Source organism: Apodemus sylvaticus, chromosome 1, assembly GCF_947179515.1.
Source record: "Apodemus sylvaticus chromosome 1, mApoSyl1.1, whole genome shotgun sequence".
NCBI classification, from domain to species: domain Eukaryota; kingdom Metazoa; phylum Chordata; class Mammalia; order Rodentia; family Muridae; genus Apodemus; species Apodemus sylvaticus.
This window is the reverse complement of record NC_067472.1, coordinates 51,887,780-51,907,374: the sequence shown is the minus strand read 5'-3', so window position 1 is coordinate 51,907,374 and position 19,595 is coordinate 51,887,780. Positions and strand designations below refer to the sequence as shown.

Here is a 19,595-nt window from a genome sequence, read left to right as displayed (position 1 = left end):
TCTCTCTCTCTCTCTCTCTCTCTCTCTCTCTGTGTGTGTGTGTGTGTGTGTGCCTTTACCTGGTTGTGGAATTAGATTGACACTGCTTCATAGAGGGGGGTTGGGAATGCTCCTTCTGTCTTGACAAAGAGCAGCTTTGACATCTAGGGTAAGCTGGAGTGGATCATAGAGTAGGCAATTGGTCATTCAGTAGACTTTTCTCTGAAGGATCAAAGCCTGATTCTTTGGGACTGGCAGAGAACTTCCTGGGGATGCAAGAAAGACTCTGGGTCCAGTGAAACTTTCTAGAGTCAGCAAGAAAAAGGTGGGAAATAATCATAGAAACACATACATACAGATAGACATACATACACATACACATGGTGCATGAAGCAAGCCTCAACAAGCTCCAACAACTTCACCCAGTGATATATACATACATATATACATACATACATACATACATACATGCATGCATACATACATACATACATACATACATACATACATAATTTGTTGGATGGAGCAAAGCTTCAACCAACTTCACATATATACATCTATGCATATATATACATATACATATATATATACACACACATTTTTTGGTTGGAGCAAAGCTCTGAAAACTTTATCTTTTCTCCTATATTTTAATTTTATTAATTTATTTTTACACTCCATATTTTATTCCCCCATCCCCATCTAGCTTCCAACTGTCTCAAATCCCATACCTTCTCCCTATGCTCCTGTCTCCACCTGCTACCCCACATGACCTCTAAACTCCCTGGAGCCTCCAGTCTCTTGAGGGTTAGGTGCATAATCTCTGAATGAACACAGGCCCAGCAATCCTCTACTGTATGTGTGTTAGGGGCCTCATATCAGCTGGTGTATGCTGCCTGTTTGGTGGTCCAGTGTCTAAGAGATCTCAGGGGTCCAGGTTAATTGAGACTGCTAGTCTTACTACAGAATTGCTCTTCTCCTCAGCTTCTCTCTTCCTTCCCTGATTCAACAACAGGGGTCAGCTACTGCTTTCCATTGGTTGGGTGCAAATATCTGCATCTGACTCTTTCAGCTCCTTGTTTGATCTTCTGGAGTGTGGTCATGCTCAGTCCCATTTTGTGAGTGCTCCATAGCCTCAGTAATAGTGTCAGGACTTGGGACCTCCCCTTGAACTGGATCCCACTTTGGGCCTGACAGTTGACCTTCTTTTCTTTCAGTTCTTCCCACATCTTATATATCCCAGCAAAATCTTTCAAGCCCTATAAAAATTATCCATATTCATTTGTATCTATGTAACTTGTTATAGATTAACAGAGCATAAGTAGACACAGTAATTTTCTCAGCCAGCTTTTCTTAGTAACAGGTTTCAATGTATATTTACCAGGAAAGAGTCAACTATTTTATTACTTATCTTAAAAAGTAATCCTATAAAATTTTTAAAAGAATCACAAGCCTAAATTTTATATAAAAAACAGTTAATTTCTATTTTGAATCCCCAGAATACCCATCCACTCATGTGTGTTGGCTGAGGTGGGCGGAGAGGAAATGTCAGAAGTAAAAATTTCTGTTTCTGAGTTAGTTAGTGGAGGGAAGTTCTGACACAATCAAACCAGTCTGGCATCTACAAAGGTAGAACAGCGTCCTGTGAGAACACACAAGCAAAGCTTCTCCTGGAATAAATCACCTGACATCCGATCCTCTCCATTAGCTGGTTAGTACATCTTTTTATTTTATTAGAGGTTGAGAAGTAAATTTTACTTACAACGAGTTTTTTTTTAAAGAAAAGACTTATGTTAATGTTATGATTATATTTTATGATTAATAAAATATAAAGCATGTTTTAAAATGTCAGGAGATGAATATTTAAAATCCTTAGTTTGTAACTTAAATATTTGAGTATTTAAAGTTTGATGTGCTCTCTCTACAATAGTCTGTCCTTGATGATTATAGGGAATGCCAATGAAGTGTGAGATACTGAAAGCCAAACACCATGTTTTACAAACCTTGCAGGTAGAAACAGAAGCATTGTGTGTGTGTGTTTTAATCTATTGGCATTCCTAAGATTGTAAAACAAATGTCATACCACATCTTTGAAAGCTTCTCCAGATCTAGCAGAAGCACAATAACATGAGAATAACTATTAATCACAGGGGCACCAACCAGCTCCAGGGATTAACTCCCATAGGGACAGCATGCACAGGTGTGAGACACACAGGATCTCACGAGGAGTGTTGAGGGGAAGCTGAAACTGAAAATGGCCCTTTGAGGAAAGGGAAACTGAATGCTTAGGGCAGTTGGTAGATGAAGAAAGTTTCAACAAGCTCCAAAAACTTCACACATTACATACATATATACATAAATTCATATACACATTCATGCCTGCATATATGCATGCATTCATACATACATATATACATACATACATACATACATACATATGGTAAATGGAGCAAAACTCCAACAAACTTCAGATATATACATACACATATATGTATCAGAAAATGTCTGAACAATTCCATGCTTCCCATCCAGTGATATCATGATCCAGGACCATTGTTGAATGATGTTTCAACAACATGGACTCACGTTGACTCTGCATGCTGTTAGCTCAAGAAACTAATTATTCTTGCATCTTCCTCTCCATGGATCCTCTCTCGGCTTTGATAGGCATACTGGTATTTCATGTTTTAACCAATGTCAGAGTTATATCAATGGTCTTCTCCTGACACCTGGGCCTCTGGCATCCTCCAGAGTCTCATGCTATGTGTGCAGTCTGTATCACCCTGGAGAAGGAACACAGTCTAAATTCCAGGTGGGAATAGCTTGACTGAGTCTAGATGACCGACCTGGTTCTCTGGCTCTGCAGCTCTCTGGGAACCTGTACTTTGGAAGCCAGCACTGCAGTGGCTGCTTGTGTGTGTGGCTGGATCTCAAACCAAGGATCCCTTATCTAGTCTCAGCCGTGTAGAGAAAACCAAGAATAGAATCAGAAAACACTATTGAGTACCCAGTTATCAGTGTTGCCACCGCTCTTATGGGTGCTTCCCACAGTGGACCTCTAAGACAGCTTCACTCACTGCTGACACAGTCATGGCTGAAGAAGTCACAGATCCTGCATTTCTGCTTTATCTAGAACCAAAGCCACTGCATTCTGCCCAACCCACATTCCTGCCCGTGAGGATCTTTCACAAATCAAATTGAGGATGAGGTTACTACTTGATTAGATGGCAGGGTCCCCTCCATCTTCTCACTCCCCTCCACTGTGATGTCCTCTGCTCACTCTCAGCTCTCCTTTCAGATGCTCCCATCTCCATTAAGCTCCAAGTCATCCCAATGTTTGGGGTCAGTGGGGACCTCTGAGCTCTCAGGAGGCTCTGCTTTACCAGGCAGAGGACAGATTATCCAAGATGCTAATGGCAGGCTTCCTTGTTAGTTGACTGAACTTCCTAAGAGTTCCCTGAGTTTGTTACTGAATTTCTGAATTTATCAAACTCTTTGGAGAGGAGAGTTTATGAAACACTTTTTTAACATTTTATCTGTGGCCTGTATTATGATTCCTTGCTGCAAACTTCACCTAAGAAATTTTTATTGAGCAATACTAATGAAGTTTGATCCACAAGGGATCATGGGATAGAGGCTTTGATTCTAATATAAAAATTCTGAAGTAACAGTACCTCTAAGAGCACTTTTCAACCTGTCGGGCAAGACCTCTTTGAGGGTTGTATGATCTTGTCACAGAAGATACCTAAGACTATTTGAAAACACAGTTATTTATATTATGACTTACAACAATAGGAAAATTGCATTTATGAAAAAGAAAGAAATTTTATGGTTGGTGGTCACTACAATAAGAGGAACTCTTCTAAAGTTTTGTGGTATTAGGAACGTTGAGAACCACAACTCTAGGCAGCTGGTTAGGTCACTGGAAGCCTTGCTCTTAGAAGGGATTCAAGTAGTGTTATGTGACCCTGGTTAGTTCATATGAGGATAAATTGCCATATCAAGAAAACCTTGGGCCTTGCTCACCCTTTCTATTTCACCATGCAACAGTAACCCCCCTCATCATAGTACTATGGTCTTACATTGTGACCTAGCTGGATAACCTCAACTAGAGCTGTCAGTATCTGTGGTCATGCTTTTTGTTATGCCACCAAATAATGTTAAATAAATCCCCCTACTTTATGATCATCCAACATCAAATATTTTATCAAAGTAATGTGAAGGTGGTTTTGATTTTATGTAAGGAATCTTAGGTTCATTAGATTAATTAGATTATGCAAGAAATTACTGTGCTTAAGTTCCACTTAGAGAATAAGCTTTTTCTATGAAATTGGATGCTTCCTAGACCAAGAAAAGCACTGTATTCATTGTTGCTGATTAAGTGATAAATTCATGAATATTCTCTGAATGTAGAGTTTCCTGTATGCACATTTATTTTTTCCTTTTTTTATTCGATATATTCTTTATTTACATTTCAAGTGATTTTCCCTTTCCTTTAAAATCTTTATAAAATCTACTAAAAGCAAAACAATCAAAAACTATCTTTGATGTTCATTCAATGACATGCCCATTATTTTTATGAATGGTATAAAATATATATTGTGTTGAATATAATAAAAATAAAAATAACAATTTATATACACAGTTCTCTAGAAAAGCACATGTCTCTGGGAAAACATGTAGCTACAATGAGTGATTTTTTTTTCAAACAGGTTTGGGAATCCCATCTAAATGACATTAGTCTGAGTATATTAGAACTTTAATATTGTATATTTGTTATATTTTGGTATGTCTACTCTATTTAGTTTTAAATTTTGCCTTTTATTAATCATTATCTATGTTTACATACCATATTATTTTGTTTATATTCCTTTGATGGAGGTTTTTCAAAATAAAAATCTACAAACTTATTATTACAATAAGTGATATTTTCTCATGGAATAAAAATTCTGTTAATCCACTCTTTTTGAGTATATTTCACAATAAATATGCATGCCTTGGTGGAGGAATCGAAAGTCAGTTAACGGTTTTTATAGAAAAAGCAGGAAGTGGTTGTGTGTTGTCAAAGATTCTTATCATAGTCTTCACAATTTAGAAACATGTTAGAAGAATTATGCAAATGTAAGCCAAGTGAGGTGCTGAGTGTGGGGTGCCCACAAACTCTGAACAAAGACTCTGGGGCCTTCCCAGAGCTCCACCCTCCTCAGACACAGAGGACAGGCATGAGGAAGTAGGTTGGTGCAGGAATTTGGCCTCCCAGACTTTTGCATGGTGACTTTTAATTTACTGGCTGAATATGGGACATCTAGGAGCAAATGAGGAAAGTGAGATCACCGTTCACTGCATACCCTAGTCTTTTGTCCTTGGGTTGAATATACACTTACCTGTACTTTTGGAGGCAGTTTTGGTGCAAAGAATAAGGACAAGGAAAAGATAAAGGCTTGTTATAGTGGCAGCAATAGTTTCTCCTCCAGGGACTATGACCTCACTGGTCACAAGTAGGTGGCTAGGTTTACAGTACCAGGCATGGATTTTCTCCTATTGTGTCTTTAAGGCCATTTAGACGTCTCTTGGCTACTCTCAAGATAATAAGTGCCACCGCTGTAACCTGGAGACAATCGTGTGGCGTTCACTAGGTCCTCTGGAAGAACATGGAAGAATATCCAGTACTCTTAAACACTGAGCCATCTCTCCATCCCTCACACTGGATCTTAGGCACGCGCTTTCTCTGCTCAGACTTCATTTCTGCATCATCATCAATTATCAAAAATTGTTGAGATTTAGGCTTGTTTGTTGTTTGTTTCTATTTTCAGTTTGACCAAAGAGTCATGTCCTTTAGATTCCCCATCTTTATCCTGGATGTTTAGTAAGGTGTGACCCAAGAGGGGAGTGAATAGATGACCGAGGATTCAGCACATCACAGATGTCTGAAGGTATTTCTGAGAGGATGGCAGAGGTTCTTCATAACAAATGAAGAAGTTATGCATTTCACTGGACTAAACCCTTCACTCTTTTAAGAACACCTATCTATGCCTTCTGGAATCGGAAAGGGAAGTGTAGGCATATTTTTTGCTATTTTATTGGGTTCTTATATCTACCACCCTTCTCTGCCCCAATTCCACCCTAATCACTTGTAAGGCCCCCAAGACTAGATAGAAGAGAAAGAACGTTAGATAGGAAAGGAAGCATACCTCTCTTTAGACTACATACATCCTGCTGATTACGGCTATCAAGTTCCTGAGAGCAAATCCAATTTCTGTCAAAAGAATATCTCCAACCAGCAATCCAGCAATAGCAAAAGCAGCAAAGGCAAGAGCAGGAACTAGCAGTAGTAGGTGACCAGCTGCTGGGAGAATAGGGATGGTGTGAGGTGGGGGGACCAGCAGCCACCAAAGGCTCTGCACTCTCACATTTGTACTCTCCCAGCATTCAAAACATTTGCCGTTGGCAAAAACCATGTCCCTCCTACAGCTCTAGACCATCCTAGTTATCAGCTGTGGCCAGACTGAAGCAGTCCCATATCCCACAACTGGGATTAGAAGAAAATCATATTCTCATATCATAATTGCCTGGATTTTTAAAGAAACCATAATTCTCACTAGACAGAGTACCAGAGACTACTTAAGTGCTCCGTGCACTGCAGGTTGGTTGAGTAGTTCACAGCAGAGGGGAGTTGTATCTGTTGGAAGCCAGAGACTCTGTGAGGAGACTGCACAGATGTGATGGGTGAAGATGAAGCCAACATGCACAAATTCTCCAACTAATAATTTGAAAAGTGACGTCCAAAGAATTTGTGGTAGATAAGTAAAAAGCATGAGAATTCAAAATAAAATTGGAAATAAAATTGGAAGAGCTTCTCTTACCAAGAGATTGAAACTGTTTTTCTATCTTATATAACCTATTATTATTATTATTATTATTATCATCATCATCATCATCATCATCATCATCACCACCACATGGGAAGATTTCATTTCGAATTTACCATTAAGTGGGAACCTGGCATTAAATCATATACAGAAGTTCATCCAAAATTTCATTCTTATTTCAGTCCTGTTTCTGCTGCCCTGGAAACCATGCAAGGACTAGAACAGACCCCCATGGCAGTGGTTCCTGGAGGGGCTCAGCCCTCGGAGAAGTCTGTTATGAAATCACAGATGTGGAATGAGATCAAAGAGGAATTCTTGAAGGGGGAACCCAAAGTCCTCGGGGTAAGACATCTTTGGATCTCAGGGGAGAATGATTTTGTAAATATATAAATGTTTTTTTTTTAAAGAAAGCAGACATGACATGCCCTATTTTCATGGTACATCAATACATCCCAAGGCAAAAGCATTTAATTTTCAAATTTATCATTTGAAAATTGACATGTTAGTCTATCACATCAGACTTTGAATTTGATCCATTGAAAATATACTTTAGGTATGTTCTAGGCTCTGGATCTTCTAAGATGACCATATCTAACTCAGTGTAGAGAAAAATCTATAAAGCTACAGCTGTGGCCTGGCCCTGTGGCAGACAAAGGCATTCTGATCTACAAGTGCTATGCCTTTTTTTTTTTTTTTTTTTTTTTTTTTTTTTTTTTTTTTTTTTTTGCCTGCTACTCAGATGATGAGAAGCCCTTCATTCTCCACAAACTTCTATCTCCAGAAGAATGTGCCTTAAGTATAATAGATAACTTAAAGGCCAGCAAATAGAGAAGGTACTCACAGGGCCAAGCTTCTGATCACTGGGCAGTCGCCATTCGACAGACACCTGCTTCTTTTCTACCTCACTGTTCTAACTCTTATAAAATCATCATTTTTCATGACATTTGTTTTGTGTTAACATAGAAAATGCTCATCTTAAAAATATTAATAAAAATTTCTAAATTAAGAGCAATTTTACATTTACAATGAAATTAAAGGGGAGATAAAGTTATATACACTTCCAGTGATGAGAACTCTGAGCTTAGTGCTTTGTGTTCTACTAGTTTATTGGTATTTTATTAGTGTAAAATAAATCAAAGTAATATCATGTAGTAGTGAATTTTTCAAATTATTCTGTTTTCAGGTTTATTTGTGTGTTTTTGTTTTTTGTTTTGTTTTGTTTTGTTTTTAGTCATTTGCGACACTGTTTCTCTGGGTGACTCTTGTCTTGGAAAACAGACTGTACACCAGGTTGGCCTTAATTCAGAGATCTGTCTGCCTATGAGTCTTGAGAGCTGGGATTAAAGGTCTGCGCCACCATTGCCCAGCTTAAATTATTCTTTTTTTTTTTTATGACATGAGTGGCTATTTCTTTTTCTGAGGTTTTGTGTACGGTATTCTTAAGGAAGGCTCTGTTTTCTCTATGCTATTGAGTCAGTTGGCCTCTTCTCTTGGAGTTCACACATATGAATGATTCCTGGAAATATTAAGTACCTGTCTTCTGTTAGCTTGGCTAACAAGTAATTGATTTTATTTGTATTTTAAGAAAAATAACTTTTGGTTTTATAAGTTTTTATCCATTGATTCCTTGTTTTGAATTCAATTGATTTCATTATGTTTTTATTTTTTCCTTTGGATTAAATTCTCACCTTGTTGGGTGGGTTTCCACAAATCAAAGTGTAGTGGAGTAACTCTTTTTAGATCTGTCCTTTTCCATTTAAAAAATTATTTAAACTACGATCATACACTTTCCATCCTCCATTTCCTTTTACCAACCCTTCCTAGCTGTCTCCTCCCTTTCAAATTAAAAAGAGAAGTTTAAAAAGACTTCTCTTTTTAAAGTGTTTTTGTTACATATACACAGATCTATGATAATAAATACACAAGTTTTTTTTTCAGTCTTTTCATAGTTCTATTCATTCCCCTCTACAGACTGCTCTTCTTTCCTCCTACACATCTTCATACGTTGTTTTCATTCTTTGAGTCTTTATTATGGGCGCAGTTATGCTCAAATTCCCCCTTTGTTGGGGTCACAGTATTCACATTCCTTCCTCAGACTCCAAGCTCACAAAGAAGACCATGTGTGCCCTTCATATTTCCCTCATTCTGCACCTGACTTTATTTCCTCAAATTGTTTCTTACTGGTATACTTTCATCCTAATTCGCTATTCTTATATGATCATGTGACAAAGGATAACAACAGGTAGAGATGCATCATGGGCATCATAAAAGTATCTATGGAAAGAACTTCACAAGTTCCCTCAAAGTTTGAAATTACTGAAATGTATGTACTTGTCTGTGTGTGTGTGTGTGTGTGTGTGTGTGTGTGTGTGAGAGAGAGAGAGAGAGAGAGAGAGAGAGAGAGAGAGAGAGAGAGAGAGAGACAGAGACAGAGACACAGAGACAGAGAGACAGATAGAGAGCCCAAGGTGATTTATAAGTTAGTATATCTCATCTGTACATGAAGACAATTGACAAAAGAATAACACTTCAGATTTATCTATGAATTATGAAAGGAGAAGGTAGAGGTAACTTAATGGTGTGGAAGTTCTTAGCATGGGCATCATTTTTGTTATGGATAATGCTTTTATTTTATTTTTTTGTTTCTAGGTTGTACAAGTTATGATTGCTCTCATAAATCTCAGCTTAGGAACAATAATATTGACAAATATATTTGCTGAACCAATCATTTCAGTGGTCTTACTGGCCCCAATTTGGGGACCAATAATGGTGAGTAATGTACAGTCTTATATAACTGGGGCTGATAACACCCTGTTGTGACTATACTAACTTTGGGTAAAATCTTCTCTCAACTCTTTCAAGTAGAATATAAGTTGAGGACAGCATATTTAAACCTGATTCAGTATTTCCATGTTCACATTACAATATCCACGTGCCATTCATATAAGATAGGTTGACCATTTATTTAATATGTCACTTAAGATATACTGTGACAGCATGTAGTCATGAACTCCCACAAGAGTTACTTAAAAACTGACACCACTGATTTTCTAAGAAGCTCATTGCTAGGCATTCCTAGGGTTGGCTAGAAAGAGTGATATGACTTGCCAATATATTTGTTTAACTACTCAAACATTTTTTGCAAGACTATTATCAAACCAAGAATAACTGTCTTGCTATCATTAACTTGGGAAAATTGAGATCTGCTTCTCTAGCTAGGAAGGGATCTCAAAACTCTGAAGGCAATTAAAGAGTTAATGAAACACGGGTGTTTTTTGGTAAAGAAGAGGGGACAAAACTGAGCAGGTGGGTAACAGCAACTGGATAGTCAAGTCTCAATAAATGCTTAAGGGAACAGGCAAACTGCAGATAAATTTTGTTTCAGTTTTTAATAAAATAACTAATCAAAAATGTGAATACGAATTTTGAAAGTTAAAAACCTTTCCTCTAAAATAAAATTTGGGAGAATTTGCTTTTTAGAGTTCAGAGTGTCAATTAAGTATAAAAATCAAATATTTTCTTACCTATATGTTATATGAATTTACAAGTAGAAAACATAATGCATAACCTTGGTTATTTGTTATTTTACAGTTTAGAGTCCTATTCAAGTATTGCAAGGTTTCCATTCATTGATGATCCTGAGAATGAGAAAATTTAGTTATTTGGTAGAACTGGTACTTTAATTTTCCCTTCTTATTTTACAACAGGTGTTTAAAAATTAAAGAATGCCACAGACTGTCAGATTTTTCAAAGTTGCATGACACTTTATATATTAATATTAATTTCAGTGGCAATAATAATGATGATGATGATACTCCCACCAATAATACCAGTTATAGCTTACATTGTACTTTAATCTGGCACATTAGTAAATGATCTTGTATGTAATGTTCCGCCTCAACCAATCACTACACTTCTGAGAAATTTGCCTTTACCTTCACTGTACAAATGAAAAATAAAATGAGACTAAGAAAGGTCAATTTTCTCAAGATGTATTCAGTCCATAAACAAGAACTCTCATTTATCTCTTTACTGTGGATGTCTACTTCCATCTTTATTTCCGACTCATTACCATCTTGGATAACAACTCCCATAGTTCATGATGGAGGATCCACTTCAAGGTTTCAGGACTGCTTGGGGAGCAGTGGACTGACATCCAACTCACCAGTCTTTCATCTATATCTTGTTTTTAGTTTCAATGATGTGGTCCTACTGACACTCCCATTAACTTTTAAATCTTCTAAACTAAAATTTGGAAAGCAAATCCAAACATTGGTATAGTTAGCTGAATAGTCTAAAGAGGACAATTCAATCAAACTGATAGCAGTCATTTCAATGAAATTAAATTAAGGGTCAAATTGGCAGATTCAAATGAACTACATATTCTACTCATCATCTGAAATATAATTTAATTATTGCCAATATTTTAATTATAGATTCCAATATGCATTTTCAACAAGGATAATTTCTTTTCTGTTTTCATTTGTCTAACTTCTTTAGTTTGGTGTCATGTTGGCAAAAATCTCATTATAAGGATTGGAGAGCTTTAAACATTGTTGCTCTTAACATTTTTGATAAGATGAGAGTTGAATAAGTTTTTAAAAAACCTTAATAAAAAAGTATGTGAAAGGACCTGTTAATTTAAAATTTTAAAAAGTCCTCAGTTTGTTTTCAAGTGTATGAAATATAATCTCAAAATATCCTATATATTAAACAAACATTCCCAAAGTAAGAAACTGCAGACAGATTCGTCAGAGAAATTAGAAAGATGATCACTCCAGTCATAGTTCTTTAAGGCGGAAAAGTACAGCAAAGAGAATCTGTGGACTTTTCCTCTATACTGGAAGCATAGCGAAAATACTGTCAAAAATTTGAGACACACTTGATGGCTCCTGCCTGTAATCCATTCACACAGGAAGAATAAACAGGAGAGTCACTCCAAACACAAGCCTGACCTGGTTTATGTAGCAAGCTCCAGGCCAACCAGACGTCCATAACAAGACCTTACCTTAAACATCCAAAATAAACACATGAAATAATCTATTAAAAAATGATGAGTTTTCCATAGCTTATTTTACTTTTACTCTCTGCTCTTGGGATTGGGAAGGAGGGTGACATAGAAAAGTGCTGCCTTCTAGACAGTCGGTCACTTTACATGACCCAGTTGATTTGGAAGTAAAGGTTGGCATTTATTTACACCAACTGTTTAAAGACTTTAACCTGGATATTTTCCCTCATGACAGTTCATTGTCTCAGGATCCCTGTCAATTGCAGCAGGAGTGAAAACAACAAAAAGCCTGGTATGTATTTTGGTTTATTTTGCTATCAAAAGGGAGCAATTTCATCAACTATACATTTTGCTAAGATGTAAAAGAATTGTTACTTCAATTTTCCTAAAGTGATAGCTATGAGTTTTAGAAGGACCTCATTTTCTTTTGTTCATTCATTAATTATTTTTTTTTACATTCCATAATTTATTTCCCCCTACCCCAGTCCACCCACCGACTGTTCCACATCCCATACCTCCTCCCCAATCTCTGTCTCCTCATGGATGTTCCAACCCCCTACCCTACCTGACCTCTAAACTCCCTGGGGCCTCCAGTCTCTTGAGGGTTAGGGTCATCATCTCTGAATGAGCACAGACCCGGCAGTACTCTGCTGTGTGTGTATTGGGGTCTTCATATGAGCTAGCGTATGCTGCCTGTTTGGTGGTCCAGTGTTTGAGAGATCTCAGGGGTCCAGTTTAATTGAGACTGCTGGTCCTCCTACAGGATTGCCCTTCACCTCCGCTTCTTTCAGCCTTCTCTAATTCAACAAGGGTCAGCTGCTTCTGTCTGTTGGTTGGGTGCAAATACCTGCATTTGACTCTTTTCAGCTGCTTAATGGGTCTTCCAGAGTGAGGTCACACTAGGTCCGTTTCTGTGAACATTCCATAATCTCAGTAACAGTGTCAGGCCTTGGGACCTCTTCTTGAGCTGGATCCCACTTTGGGCCTGTCGCTGGACCTTCTTTTCCTCAGGCTCCTCTCCATTTCCATACTTGTAATTCTTTCAGATAGGAACAATTTTCAGAGTTGTGACTGTGAGTTGCCCCTGACCCCCTCTGTCTACCTCTTTTGATGCCCTGATTTCCTGTTAGAGATGGGCCCTATACTTTCCCTCTCTTTACTGTCCTGCATTTCATCTAAGGTCTCTCCCTTTGAGTATTGGGAGTCTCTCACCTCCCAGGTCTCTGGTGCATTCTGAAGGGTCTCCCCAACCTCCTATTGTCCGAGGTTGCCTGCTGGCCCTCAGGGCTTCAGCAACCAGACCTCACTTTCAAAAGTGTAGCTGAGCTACTGATTCATAATAAGTCTCACCATGTCTGACTGGATATAATGTCAAGGCAGTTGCTGGGAGAATCGTGGCGCTGGTGTACTGAATTCAGGGTAGAAAATGTCAGGTGAGGTTTACACAGATGTGCCTTGAAATTTCAGATCCAGCCCATGATACTGACACCCAAATATTTGCAAATATTGTAAAAATAAAAAAATTGGTTAACCCACAGCATCTACTGAGCAGTGTCCATCAAAGTAATCTTACATAAATTTTATTTAAGGAAAATTCTGGGTAGTGTGAAATTTTTTTGCTAATCCTATAAAGAGGGGGGGAAACCCACTTGTTACAGAAAGGGAAAGTTAACAGTCATTTTTTTTTTCTGACTGTTACAGTAGATCATAAGGAGAACAGCTATGTGCAAATATTCATGTCAGTAAGGTGTGGATGTGGGGGAGGGGACACATGCTGGTGACTTCTCCTGTGTAATCCCCTTCTGAGGTGTCAAGCCCTAGAGAGCCAATAACAGGAAGTAGTGCTTGGGGGCTAACCCACAGAAAAGTTAGTTTACCACTAGAATAAATGGGAAAAAACTTCCTATCAGAGTTCTAGGTCTCATTTAGTTTATAAAAGTGAGCTTTGGGTACAGATGGTGAAAGAAGAGGTAACACAACACTAAAGATTTTATTAATGGTAAGAGTTTGAGCGAAGGTATCTGGACTCCCGGCTCGAGGGGAAAGATAGCTAAAATAGTATTATTTAGTTGGTATTTATAATAAATGACAATTTTAATTACTCATGATATGTTTATTTACAATCTAACTCTTGAATGCTTCTAAATAAACCACAATTCAAACTGCAAATAAATAAATACATAAATACAAAAATAAATTGGCTGGCATATTAAAATACCTTCTATACATGTATCCAAAATAACAGCATAAAAATTTATTTACAAAGTCCAGACAGTCAGAGGTTAAGAGCACTTGTTGTTCTTACAGATGACACATTTGTTTCCAAGTACCCATATGGTGTCTCACAGACATATGTAACTCCAATACCATGGGATCTCAATCCCTCATATGGCTCATGTGGGTACCATGTGCATGCTGCATGTACATATAGGCAGAGAAATAATTTGTAAACATAAAATAATGAATGACTTAAAAAGACATTTACAATGAAATGTCCATTAAAAAGCTGATAAGGGCGAGAGCCAAGAGTTCAACAATTAGTTCATTCTCTAAAAGCTGCATTTGAATTTCCCTTCCTATAACAGGTAAACATCAACTTGTGTAGCACTATCAAGGTGACCTTTCCAAACCCAGGCTAAATCCTGTCTGCCTCCTTAGCGTCTTTCACCTACTCTGATCACTAAAATGTAACTCATGTTATAGATGCAGCAAACTTTCAGTTTGCTGAGGAGTTTCACCTTTCACAATAATGTTTATTTTAATGAACCATGAGAAGAGAACTTCAGAGCTGTATCTGCAGCATAGGAGGATGTATGCAAGAGGGACATGGCCATCAGCATTTACACAAGAACAGTCAGGCATTCAAAGCACAGTATGGTAGAAAACGACAAACAGGTTTTCCACACAATGTGTCAAAGACTTTGAAATTTTTACTAGCAAACTTGAAGAGCATCTTATGTCCTTGAAAATCATTTGGAGGATTTAGTCTTAGGAATAACGGTTATTATGTTTGTATTTTGGCAAGGGATTGAAGCAAAGATACTATAAAAAAAGACACAAAGTCTACTTTTGGCAAAAAAAGAGGATGAAATGGTGTTTTTCAAATGTTGATGGAGCTGTACAAAGACGCCGTTGATAACTGATCACCACTCCTTTGTAGGTCATCAGCAGTCTAACTCTGAACACTATCAGCTCTGTGTTGGCTGCCACTGCAAGCATAATGGGTATTGTCAGTTTGGCTCTGGGATCATATTCTCCCTTTCGTTATAATAATAATACAATCACCAGGGTAAGTCTTCATTCTGCTGGTGGGATGCCATGGTGGAGGCAAGGGCTCACTGACTCTTGAAAAAGCAACAGTCAACATTCTGATCATAAAATCAAATTTGGGGGTGGTACCTAAGGGGGGCTCCCCTCCTCTTATGAAAAAGGAAAGGCTAAATGGGAGGAAGCTTATAATAGTGTATTATACACACACCTACATGCAACCCCACATATATATATAATTTATGTTGAAAATCTACCTTTGCTTTGCTTTACTTTGTTGATGTTTTTAGTATGTGTGATTGATATTGCTGGAGATTAGAGTCTTACTATGTGATCCAGGTTACACCTTGGTTAAAATCTATCCTCTTTTCTCAATGTTGGGATTATAGTTGTGAGCCACCAGGCCTAGCCTTTACTTGTTTAGGTAAATTAAATTATATGTTATGTGAGATTGCTAGCGCTCCTACTTGCTGTCCTCCACTCGTGCCTGCTAAAAGGCCTGAACCCAGAGACTAAAGGGATCTGTTGAAGCAGGAGCAAGGAGGAAAACAACCAAGGCAAATATTCTCATGGGCCATGGAATCAGTATTTCACATGTGCCAAGCTCCTGATCAACAGACTAATTCACAGGAGAGGGACCACATCTGATCACTGAGATCATTCAAACCTTCCAATTCTAGGCACCAGTTCAATGTAGGAGAATTCAGGAAAAATGTACCACCTTTTTCTTCCATTTTGATCCTGTGGCTTGGTGAAGATACAGAAAAAGCTAAATGCATTGAAAACTAAGTTGTGTGGTTCCCAAATATCCAACGACTTACCATAGTTGTGACAATCACTCCTACCAAAAGAGTGCATTATCCTCATATATTTTATTACAGGATGACAGAAGTTCAAAATGAGTCTTAATTGCATAAACAACTTTTGGGAGGGCTGTTGAGCTTTCCGGATATGTAACTTTCTTGGCCTTTGTGTTTCCACCTTCTGTTCACATTCCTTGATTCATCATTCTACACTCTATTTTCTAGGCAAACACTGAAGCATCCTCAACCTCATAGACTAGGATTCATCAGAATCTGACTTCTATGTGTAAAGATGTCATAGTAATTTGGACAGCCTGCACAGACCAGGATATTATGCCTATATTATTTAATAAACAACCGCTGTTCTCACTATAAACCAGGCTAACCCCATCCTTGGGCTGGGACTATCCTGAAAGACTATCCTTTTCAAATATCAAATGATATTATTGCTTTTCCCATGTGAAATGAGCAGCACAGAGCACATCAGTCTTGGAGTTAGGAGTCTCTGATAATTTTTCTTAGTTAAAAAATTAAGTGAGAAAATTAGTGACATTCAGGAGACTAAGAAATCATCTTAGATTTGAACTGTATGCATTCCCAAACCCCTGGTTAGGGCATTCCCTCTTTTGGCATGGTAGTCAGGGGTAGGAGGGCATATTTCAAACTTGTAAGCTCCATTCTTTACACTGTTTGATATCTGTTTTTAGGGTTTGGATGCTTTGATGTTAGTTTTAAATCTGCTAGAATTCTGCATTGCTGTGTCCGTATCTGCTTTTGGATGTAAAGCTTCCTGTTGTAACTCCAGTGAGGTGAGTTGCAGTCCTTGTTGGGTGATGCTTAGCAGGTCTCTATTGCTCTGTAATCAGTCACACAAATCTACCAGCTTACCAGGACACATTTTGTATCTTACCTTGCACAGTGTAGACCACCAACACCTTAGCCTTGTCCCCTGTTCACTCTTAAGAAGCTGTGTGAAGTAGAGACCTAAGGTTCCCTCTGGGTTTCTTAGTTTCATTGATATCAAAGTTTAAAGCCAGACTCAGAAGAAAGCTCAAAACTACTTTTAGGGCAGTTTAAGGGAAGAAAACCAAAACAAATAAAACAGATGAGACAAGCTGAAAATCCCTCCATCCCCATTTCTTCCACTCTAATTCTTCCTTTCTAGTCCACACTCTCCTGTCTAAAGTGTGTTCATAGTGTTGAGTGGGCTGTTGTTTCTCAGAAACTTTCAGTTTATGCATACATGCCCATTGTCTTAACCCAAGGACTGCTGTAGATGCTCTTGAACAAGGAGGAAGAAGAAGGTCACATAGGGAGAAGAAAGTCACATAAGTAGTAGTAGGAGAATAGGAATGCTGGAGTTGAGGAATGCTGTTCCCTCTGTCCTCTCCTGTGTTAACCCACAAAAGCAGGGACCTAGGGGCATGTTTTGCCTAAGTATGTACATCTGCTTTATTCTACTGCTGCCCCATGTTTTTTAACTGTGAAGGCCAGAGTATATTTCCATGTATCATGATGCATCTGCCATTCTGGGTCAGTGTCTTGTGTGCAGAATGTCATTCAAGGCCACCATGTCTAGGGCTGCATGTTCAGCTGTCAACAGGAACAAACTAGTTTGGAAGAATGCCACTGTCATTCTCTGTGACACTTTGGTCCATAGAAGCCATTCACACAGAAGACTGATGCTCTAACATGCAACTGTAGACACCAGCCTCTCAGCTGCCACAGAACTCGTGTCTTAGGTCTGTAACACCTCATGATCCAAGAAGTGGCCCAGATACAACTCAGTGTGATGTTGATTCAACTCAGTAGCCACAGTGTAGACACTAGCAAAAGTAACTCTATGGGGTATGGAAATGGAAGCGCTGACTATCCTGGGTGACTCAATGACATTTTCATTCCTTCCACAGGTTCTTGTAGTGCTACCACCAAATCCTACTGTGACAGTGATGGCACCTCCCATGACACTTCAACCATTGCTACCATTAGAACAGCAAGGAAAAAATGTTCCAGAAAATCTATGCAAGAACTATGCTGGAGATATAGTCTAATTTTAGTGTGTGTATGTGTGCATTTCCCTGGGAAATTATTACTTCATTGCACTGGCTATTGGGGGGAGGGGCACATCAGGCATGCTGTAAAATGTAAGTCAAGCATTTACTTGGTCCACAACATTTTAACATCCTCCATTCACTGTATGTACAAGGGGCAAGGAATTGGCAAAGATGTTTTGAAAGAAGCCTGAAACAAACAAATAAACAAACAAAAAAGGCCTGATAGTGAAGTGAGGTCTCTTTGTAAAGAGTGAAGGCTGGAGTTCACATTTAGCTGCTTTTGATCATGTACAACCACATAAAGCATGTAAGACAATGGGTATATTAAATTACTAATGATAGCAGCCTGTTAATCTCTATGTGAATATTCATCATATAAAAACTTAGCATATCCTTTATTTGATATGGTAAAAAATTATAATAAAAAGTGTCTGAAGTCAGAATACCTGATCCTTAAATACAAACACACACACAAACACACAAACATACATACATTTATCTACATGTGTTTATCTACATGTTTATATAAATATAGTGCATTTCTCTATATTTATGCATATATATTATGTATATATATTTATATATATATGTACATATATATATAGTATGTGTATAGTGTACATACAGAGAGTATAGAAAGTATACATACACATATGTGTATATAGCACATATGACCTAAAAATATCACTTATTATTGTGGATCGACAATGTTATCTTGCCTAAGAATCACATCCTTGAACACTCGGTTCCAAGTGAGAGATTGCTGAATCTTTCAGATATGAGGCCTAACTTGTGAAACTAAGTCACTGAAGTTTGGCTTTGCAGGTTACACTGCCTTCCAGTTGAATGTCCACATTGACTTTTCTGGTTAAAAGCAAAGCCCCCAAACTCTGCTATTAGGCTAAATTTCCTCAAAAGAAATAATTGTTTGTAAATTCTTAGATAAATTTATTCTATGTATGTGCCAATGTTTATTATTGATTATAGAATAAGTCTAGATCCTGCATTAATTTGGCATAGCATGGTTTAAATTAATTGTATATTACCAAGCAGTTAGGATACTTCTTCAGGTATTAATGTGTTCCAGGAGCCAAAACCATAAGCCTGCTGTTATTTCTTTCCTAATTATTCTAAATTAACTTTTAGTATAGTTATAACAAGACAGTTCTCAGAGAGAAAACATTAAAAACAACAAATGGGATTGGAGAGATGGCTCAGCAGTCCAGAGCACTTGTTACTCTTGGACAAAACCTGGTTTCATTTCCCAGCAACCACTTTGTGACTCACAACAGTCCTAACTCAGGTTCCAGGGGACCCAATGCCCTCTTCTGACTTTCGTAGCATAAACTGACAAGCTATGCACATACACACATCATACAAAAACACATAAAATGAAAAAAAAATACATGTAAAAAACGTAAAAAAATACTACATAAGACAAAAGTGCAAAGCAATTGTTTCAAGACAAATACCAATAAGAAAATGATTGATCTGAAGCTGTTTCAGACATCACTGCAGATGCTGAGTTCTAGAGGATAAACAGTGTGCTAGTTTAGTTCAGAAATTACTCACACAAGGCAAAGAAAATACATTTCAAAAAAATATTTCTGAATAGTTC

The 19,595-nt window shown here is 37.8% G+C and overlaps 1 protein-coding gene across 2 annotated transcripts; it reads left to right on the top strand.

Moving 5' to 3' along the window:
- The first annotated feature begins 1,551 nt into the window (after positions 1–1,551).
- LOC127690025 (membrane-spanning 4-domains subfamily A member 4D-like) lies at positions 1,552–18,062 on the top strand. 2 transcript variants are annotated; one of them, XM_052189595.1, is made up of 7 exons: positions 1,553–1,687; positions 7,028–7,187; positions 9,495–9,614; positions 12,089–12,145; positions 15,014–15,142; positions 16,631–16,732; positions 17,834–18,062. In XM_052189595.1, the coding sequence occupies exons 2-7, from the start codon at positions 7,053–7,055 to the stop codon at positions 17,972–17,974; spliced, it is 684 nt and encodes a 227-aa protein (XP_052045555.1). In that variant the 5' UTR covers positions 1,553–1,687; positions 7,028–7,052; the 3' UTR covers positions 17,975–18,062. The 2 variants fall into 2 exon arrangements, with proteins under 2 accessions (XP_052045560.1, XP_052045555.1); XM_052189600.1 differs by lacking the exon at positions 16,631–16,732 and having other exon boundaries at positions 1,552–1,687.
- The last annotated feature ends 1,533 nt before the right edge of the window (positions 18,063–19,595 follow it).